General features: G+C 42.4%; 1 protein-coding gene across 6 annotated transcripts in view; it reads left to right on the top strand.

Moving 5' to 3' along the window:
* PRKAR2A (protein kinase cAMP-dependent type II regulatory subunit alpha) overlaps window positions 1-8859 on the top strand; it is a 139069-nt gene that overhangs the window by 89854 nt on the left and 40356 nt on the right. For 3 of the 6 annotated variants that reach the window (XM_021717613.1, XM_021717615.1, XM_021717614.1), the window contains exons 9-10: window positions 1125-1266; window positions 1770-3278. In XM_021717613.1, coding sequence (XP_021573288.1) covers window positions 1125-1266; window positions 1770-1903 — 276 coding nt within the window. In that variant the 3' untranslated portion in view covers window positions 1904-3278. Of the gene's footprint in view, window positions 1-1124; window positions 1267-1769; window positions 3279-8859 lie in introns of those variants that run through there. The other 3 variants (XM_008068165.2, XM_008068166.2, XM_008068167.2) reach the window with 2 other exon arrangements.

Consider the following 8859-nt stretch of genomic DNA (forward strand, 5'->3'; position numbering starts at 1 on the left):
ATTTTTTTATTTATTGTAGAGATAAGGTCTTGCCAAGTTGCCCAGGCTGGTCTCAAACCCACAGACTCAGGCAATCCTCTCACCTCAACCTCCCAAAGTGCTGGGATTATAGGCATGAGCCACCACGCCCAGCCTTGATTTATTTTATTTTATTTATTGTAGAGATGAAGTCTCAACCTGTTGCTCAGGCTGGTCTTGAATCCCTGAGCTCAGGCAATCCTCTCATCTCTTCCTCTCAAAGTGCTGGGATTACAGGGATGAGCCACCATGCCCAGCTAATAAATCTACCTTTCTTAATTTAAAAAAATGCAAAGAAAAATTTTGTCATTGTCAAGTGTTGTCCAAGAGAGGCACAGCCTCAAATCAGAGAGAAGTAGCCCAGGTTGTGACTCATTACCAAAGAGAAGCATAATTATTATTTAGATGAAATTGGGCATATTCAGGGTGATATGTTTGTAGTTTTTTTTTGTTTTTTTTTTGAGTTGAAGTCTCACTCTGTCGCCCAGACTGGAGTGCAGTGGCTGCTCCCGGCCACCGCAGCCTCACCTGCTGGGTGCCAGCGATCCTTCCGCCTCAGCCTTCCAAGTAGCTGCAAATACAGGCGTGTGCTACCATGCCCGGCTAATTTTTGATTTACTGTAGAGATGAGGTTTCGCCAAGTTGCCCAGGCAGGTCTCAAACCCGCGGGCTCAGGCAATCCACTCACCTCAGCCTCCCAAAGGTGCGGGATTACAGGCTGAGCCACTGAGCCCAGCTTGTTTGTAGATTTTTATCATTATTTAGAAAGAATTGGCAAAAGATCTTGCCTTTTACACTGTGCCTCAAAAGTCAACATTTCCCAGAAGGAAAATATATAATCTTCCACAGAAAATGATCTCTACCTTACCTCTTGATATTTACTCATTATTTAAAATTTTTAAAGACTCAAATGAGCCCCAGGTAAAAGCCAACTTCCCTGTTTAAGCTAGACCACTGAGATGAACATGTTACAGTTAAAGTTTTTACAAAGTGATTTCCTCAGTAATTGTTTGAGTGTGTTGAAAAGGGAATGAGAGCGTGGACACCTGGACATGCTCAGCCGTGATCGTGGAGTCAGCCCAGGTCATGTTCTTTACCTGCTGTAGACTAAAACAGACAAGGATAGCGAGAACCAGGAGGTCGAGATTGCCCGCTGCCGTAAGGGGCAGTACTTTGGAGAGCTTGCACTGGTCACCAACAAACCCAGAGCTGCTTCAGCTTATGCAGTTGGACATGTCAAATGCTTAGGTAAGAGAAATTACTTATGCGTCAATACTTTTTTCTAACATGCAGTATTATATTTTCACATCAGTGAGCTTTAACTTATTCCACCAACTCTGACTCTCACATCTACACCTGAACAGTTTGTGTGACGAACAAGAGATGAGTGAATGTATTCTTTTAGCAAACATTTCTGAGCACTAATGACAGCTTGTGGAGAAGACAGGCATACAGGCCCTCTGGCCATATGTAAAGAGCAGTAAAGGAGGCAGGTGCCCAGGGCTGTGGGGGAGTGGGGAGAACAGGTGCTTCTGAACTCTGTCTTGAACTTAGATGACATAGTCTACTGTGTTCATTTAGAAATACCCTTTTCTTAAGTGCCCAGTATCCCTTTTTCCTAAGTGCCCAGTATTCCAAAGTCTAATCTCCTCCAACATAAATGAGTATATTTAGGAAAAAGTTTTCTTCAGGGAAATAAGTTGAATTGTTAGGGAATTCATTCTCTTCCTCACCTCTTTTTAACAATGCAGCTATGGATGTACAAGCATTTGAAAGGCTTCTGGGGCCCTGCATGGACATCATGAAGAGAAACATCTCACACTATGAAGAACAGCTGGTGAAGATGTTTGGCTCCAGCATGGATCTGATCGACCCTGGGCAGTAGGTGTGCCACACCCCAGAACCTTCTCAGTGTGACACCAAAACCTTCCGGTCAGCCACAGAACACACACAGAAAACAGACACAACAGAACCGTTCCTGTTATTGCCACCTCCGCTGCCATTGCGCTGGTTATGGGCATTTAAAAAATTTGAAAGTCAGCACTAAAGGATGGGCAGAGGTTCAACCAACACCTCCACTTTGCTTCTGAAAGCCCGTTTGATTAGACCACTCGTAAAGATTACTCCAACCCAGTTTTCACATCTTTGGTTCAGAATGGCATGTCTCTCCAACAATTTAAGTGCCTGATACAAAGTCCAAAGTGTAAACATCCTCCTTTCTTCTCTTGCTGCTACTATTGCTTTTGGAAGTTACCACAAGGTCTGTAGAAACCTGTTGTATAACTGAAAACACCCTCTTTCAGTCTTTCTCAAAGGAGAAAATGTGGTACCCTTTAATCTCCTCATTTGTCCTTTAAAAAAGTCCACATTTGTTCACAATTGCAGCCTTTGGTATTATAATGGAAAATGACAGCAGATGAAATGGACATCTATAACCCAATGACATTGTCCTGTCTGCTGACAGCTGCATTCATTACAGTTGTCTCCAAACTCACAGTGATACTTAGGGAAAGGCCCTGCCCAGGGCCCAGCAGGACAGCACCCCAGAGCAGACTGGTCAGTGGGACCCATGTTAAAGCAGAAAATTGGGATTTGGCACATTTTACTGGTAGTAGAGAGCAAGGAAAGACGTTCCAGGTTGAGGGTTTTGTGTTTTTAAAATTTTTTTGTAGGTTTTGTTTTGTTTAACCTCTGTGCAGTTTGCATGAATGAATTGCCATCCATTTATGAGGAGCCGGGGTCTGGAGAGTTGCCATCACTCTATCCCACCCAAATACTCTTGGGTAACTCCTGCCTTTTGTTTCCAGCTGCCCCTACTGGCTAATGGCTGTATACTGGCAAGAGGTTATAAAGAGAGCTGTTCTATTTCAGAGTTGTTGCATAGCTTTGCCATTGAACCCATCAGTTTTTAAACTCTTTAAAGAAGCAGCAGCTATTTTTTTGAAATCAAAGGAAACAATTTCTCTATTAGGGAATTCCACTTGAACATATTCATGTATATGGAGTTTGTCAGCTGACTCTGGCATTCACCCTAAAGATCAACTTTGTTAGTTTTTTAAAACTGTCATCATTTACCATTACATACAATTGCTGTGAAGGCCTTTCTGGTTAAGATGTTGGCATACTTGGGGTTCCAATTGTTAATCCTAGAAGAAGATAATTTAGCTTGTATTTAAAACCTTTTTAGCCTTTTAATTATATCAGGTAGAATTCCTGTGAATTGTCCTAATTACAGCTATATTTCATTTTTTTTTTTTTTTTTTTGAGTTGGAGTCTCACTGTCACCCCGACTGGAGTGCAATGGCCGCTCCCAGCCACCGCAGCCTCGACCTGCTGAGCTCTGGCGATCCTTCCACCTCAGCCTTCCAAGTAGCTAGAACTACAGGCGTGCGCTACCATGCCCGTCTATTTTTGATTTATAGTGGAGATGAGGTCTCGCCAAGTTGCCCAGGCAGGTCTCGAACCCGGGCTCAGGCAGTCCACTCACCTCAGCCTCCCAAAGTGCCGGTATTACAGGCTGAGCCACCGAGCCCGGCCATTAGCTATATTTCAAAATTAATTTTTTTTTCCTTCAGAATGACTTAGAATCAGATGCTACAGGGGCTCTTAGAAGCAGTGTGAAATTTACTTAAAGATAAATTTGAATGTCATAGTAGCCAAATTTATATTAAACCAAGAGACCCTTTCTAATATGATTTTTTGTTTTCTTTTTAACTTGTATAACCCAATAAATCCCTAAGAGATTACATACTAGGGCTTGAGTCTTTCCTATTATAGGTCATAATGGAGCCCATGCAGTCACCTTCCACTGTCCATATAGGCTAGGTTCTCTGCTTTTGCCATGGACATTGTGACCAAGAGATTTCCAGAGTGGGTAACCCAAGCTTGGTTAATTCCTCCTTTTTTCTTATGCTCCATGAAATGAAAGGAGAAGGGCTTTTTTTCAGACTGCCCTAGGTAACATACATTGCACCTCTCAGAATTGTGAAAGGTTATAATTAATACTCCAAAATAGGCAACTAGCACTGGGAAAGCCCATGTGGTGATCCAAGTTTTCCTGAGGTTCTCCTTTTCTATGGTATTGCTTTATTATCAAATAAATTCAGAAAGCAGGTCTTGCACTTTAGCAGACAAGAATTACACCTGTTTCTTGCAAAGGTAACAGGTACATTGGGCTTCAAAAGTGACACAGAGGTTCAGCCCCAGACCTTGTGAAGACTTGGAACACTGAGCAGATGCCTCCTCCTCAGCCCCCATGTCAGCATTAGTTAGGGCTGGCTGTGAATTCCATGCCAGAGTCACTCCTACAGTTTGTTAGGGGTGGGCCTTGTCATCCTACCCTCTCACACATCACGGTCTAGTCTTTCCTTCACAGATCCCTCCTTGACACCCCTAACTTACTGAAGTTTGCTGTTTTACAGAGTAGAACTGATCAGGTTTAAGTCCTCCTGCTGTAACTACTGATAGACATATGGATCATCAATCCAGACCCTCACTACATACCCCTAAGGGGTCTAGCTTGATGAAAGGAGACTTGAAAAGGACCAGTGAGTGAAATAGACATAGCCATTATCATGGTGCCAGGACCTGATGATGTTCCAATTCTTTTTGCTACATGGGTAGACAAAGGTGGCAGACCAAGTTCGACTCAGGTGTCCACATTGTCCACACTGGGCAAGCCCTGCATTGATAATTGAACCTCGTGGAGGAACATCTTGGAAAGACATCCTTTTGTTAACTGTTTTATGTTGTTATCTTCTATGGGTAAAGGCTTCATGCCCTCTTTTCTTGCTTTGCTATTGATTTTGGATGATAGAGAATATTCCTGAGAGCATTCAGGTCCAATCTGCAGTATTGTCCTCCCTTTTGGCCCCTAGCCTATCCCAGCCACTCTGTTCTCTTGGTTGAATTCTCTGAAGGAAGGGTTCATGTGCTCTTGTCCTCTTAGTCAATAGTCTTCGTATAACTGTGTTATATATAACTGCTATAGATTCTCAGAAATCAGGGTAGAACTTTTCTTTGAGCAGTTTAGTGAGTGAATTCAGCGGCAAAGTGGCAAGAAATGGTTCTCCAGCCAAGAGAGGTTATGTTCATCCTCTGATTGCCCAGATTCTCCACTTACAGTGATATATATTGTAATCAGTGAGAGGTGCTGCTAGTGCCCAGTAGCACCCTGGGCACACAGCATTTCATGTTGTGTCAGAGGGTACAAACAATCCTCATGTAGAAACAGTGATAGAATATTTTGCACAGAGAAAAAAGAAAAAGACCCATGAATGTCATCTTTTATTTTCGGTTGGCTGATATTGGAAATTTTGTTCATGATACACACTTATAACCAATCTTGCCAAGATACTAGTTGTTTTGGTTTTTCACTACAATTACCTCTCGTTCTCCTGTCTAGACTGCTGACGTTCCTCAGTGATTCTATTGTCTATTTTATGGGAAGCAGCCTTTCCATGGGTTTCCTTTTACACACTGCAGGGCTATCTTTATACGTTAAAAAAAAAAAAAAAGGACAAAAACTATCACTAACCTCATGGGAGATTTGCATAAAACCATTTAGCCCACCTTGAGCACAGGGTAGATTCTTCTTATTTTTTTTCTTTTAGCTCATCGTAATAAATCTAATTCAGCATTATTGTGCTACCTCAAAGGTAAAAAATATTTTAAGGTCTTCTTGTGGTTCTGAGTTCTATTCATAGTGTTTGAAATGTCTTTCAATTGAAATTATTTTTTAAATCATGGGGGTGAATCTTATTTTAACCTGTTTTACACCTGTGTTATAATCTTAGAAGAATAAGTGATTGGAAAGCAATCAGTTCTTGCTCTGTGATATTGAACATCTAATGAACAGTCATTGAAAATTAAATCATTGTTTGCCATACACAAGGTTGGGTTTTTTAAAAGGAAACTCTAGGACTTGGCTTCACTCTTGATTAATAAAGGCTGACAAATCATGTCTGACTTTCTGGTGCAGTCCTGTGTCATGTGTTTGCACTTTTGCTTCAGGCCATCACAGCATTCATCTGGCAGATCTGGGATTGGGGGATGAGTCCTTGAAAATGAGGGAGAAAGCTGGGCTCGGTGGCCCAGCCTGTAATCCCGTGCTTTGGGAGGCTGAGGTGAGTGATTGCCTGAGCCCACGAGTTCAAGACCTGCCTGGGCAACTTGGCAAGACCTCGTCTCTACAATAAATCAAAAACCAGCCAGGCGGGGTAGCGCGTGCCTGTAGTTCCAGCTACTCGGAAGGCTGAGGCAGAAGGATCACCGGAGCCCAGCGGGTCGAGGCTGCGGTGACTGGGAGCGGCCACTGCATTCCAGTCTGGGCCACAGAGTGAGACTCCAACTCAAAAAAAAAGAAAAAAAGAAAAAAGAAAATGAGGGAGAAGACCTGGGCATGTGTAATAGTCTCGGTTCTCCAGAGCAGTCAATCAGGTGTGTGTGTGTGTGTGTAGATTTATTACAAGAAATTGGCTCACAGTTACGGAGGCAGGCGAGTCCCAAGATCTGCAGAGTGAATCAGCAAGCTAGAAAATCAGGACGGCCAGTGGTTTAGTTCCAGTCTAAGTCTGAACGCCTGAGATCCAGGAAGACCTGATGTTTAAGCTAGTGTCTGAAGGCAGGAGAAAAGTCAGTGTCTCAGTTCAAGGGCAGTTAGGAAGGAGAACTCTCTCATACTGAGGGAGGATTAGCCTTTTTGTTCTGTTCAGGCATTCAACTGATTGGATGAGGCCCACCCATTAGGGAGGGCAGTCTGCTTTACTCTGTCTACCAATTTAAATGTTAGTCTCAGCCAGGCTCGGTGACTCAGCCTGTAATCCCGCGCCTTTGGGAGGCTGAGGTGAATGGATTGCCTGAACCCGCGGGTTCGAGACCCGCCTGGGCAATTTGGCGAGACCTCATCTCTACAATAAATCAAAAAATCAGCCGGGCGTGGTAGCGCTCGCCTGTAGTTCCAGCTACTTGGAAGGCTAAGGCAGAAGGATCGCTGGAGCCTAGCAGGTCGAGGCTGTGGTGGCTGGGAGTGGCTACTGCACACCAGTCTGTGACAGAGTGAGACTCCAACTCAAAAAAAAAAAATGTTAGTTTCATCCAAAAATACCCTTACAGTAACACCTGGAATAATGTTTGACCAAATATCCGAGCACACTGTGGCTAGTCAAGTTGACACAAAATTAACCATCACAGCATGGTATTTGAATTATTGGGGATGGTGTACAAGGGTATCTAATATATCCCTTGCCAGGAAGATGAATTCACCAGTGAAACCCACCAGAAAACATCCTGTTAGACAGTATTATTTCCTTCTCTATAACATGGCTATAACAAGAACAAGCAAGGATGTGTGATAACACACTATACCTACGGTTTCTTTCCAGGTGACCAAAGGAAACTCTGGTGTAAAGCTTAGTTCTAGTTCGATCTTGCTTTCATTTGAACGGAGACACGTGCTTGTACCGAAGGGCCAGGTGATGGGAACATATGAAATACCCACATAGGGTCCAAGAAACTGGTAGCTGAACTCTCTCAAAGCCAAAGTGGACTTTTGTTTCAAAGCTTTAAAAATTAAATGTGGTTTGGTTTTGGTGGTAGTATTGCTATGACTTGGAAAGTTCCAGGACAATGTCGAGATCATATTATCCTCAGTCTCAACCTTGAAGAGGGAATGAAGACTTTGCATTCTATGTTAGCATCTTCTAACAGGGAAGCTAGAAATTTGTCCCATCAAAGTTACCTGACTGTATCCTAAGTGATCCTAGTGAATCATTTAATTTTATAGCACCAGAGTTAAGTATTACTCATTAATGTGGAAGAAAATTGGGCTTGTTTAACAAGGCATCATAAGTATAAATTTTACTTCCTTTACCCATTGTCTCCAAAGACAAATGTCCTATCACAGATGATATCCGGTGATACATATTGTTACCTGATTGGTTTTGGACATGCAAATAAAATGCAAGTTTCAATCAGGAACATACTAAATAATCAGTTGTGAATTCAGATGAGTATTAACCAAGTTCTGAATTGGAATGCCAAAAGTTAAGTCCAAGTTAATTTGTTTACTTAACAAATTCTGATGACCCTCCATGGATGTTCCTGACACTGTCTTTAAACAATTGGCAACAGTAATGGTACTGAGGTACACTGGGGGATTCCTGGACCTTTCCTCCACTGCTGATGAAGTTTATCCTCCATGTTTCCAGACTCATGCAGATATTTAGCAGCCCCAGTCTTCCAATTTCAAGGGTGATGATTATGCTTCCAGTGGCTGTTGTTGTCCTTGGTCATGCTGGTCTTCTCTCTCTGGGCTGCTGTTGCCTCTTAATAAGGCGAGTAGTATAGACACAAAGCATGTGATGTCCTTCACTGTTAAACCTTGCATCATGCAATTCTGGTTACAGAAGCATCCTGGAGAAACTGTAAAAGGAGAAAGGGCTAGACTTAAGTTTTGAGGGGACCAAAGGAAGGCCTAAACTTTACCTGTACAATGACTACTTATCTATGTAATTTTGAATTGTACCCCACATCTTTAAAATAAATAAAAATGAAAAGATTTGAAGGACTTCTGCCAGGTAGGGACTCTCAGAAATTGTCATCTTTATGCTAGCTATTGTAAACATGAGAAAGTTTTACCAGAGATGCCTTTCTGGCTCCATTACCTTCAATGATATCAGGTGCTAAGAATCAAATTTTTCTGAGGGAATGAAGACTTGTGTATGACATTTCTGCCTCTTCCTCTTTTACTTTTTTTTAAATTTTTTTTTTTTTTTTTTTTTTTTTGGATTGGAGTCACACTCTGTCGCCCAGACTGGAGTGCAGTGGCTGCTCCCGGCCACC

This window comes from Carlito syrichta, unplaced genomic scaffold (assembly GCF_000164805.1).
Source record: "Carlito syrichta isolate Samal-C Ts95f unplaced genomic scaffold, Tarsius_syrichta-2.0.1 Scaffold309885, whole genome shotgun sequence".
In the NCBI taxonomy this organism is placed as follows: Eukaryota; Metazoa; Chordata; class Mammalia; order Primates; family Tarsiidae; genus Carlito; species Carlito syrichta.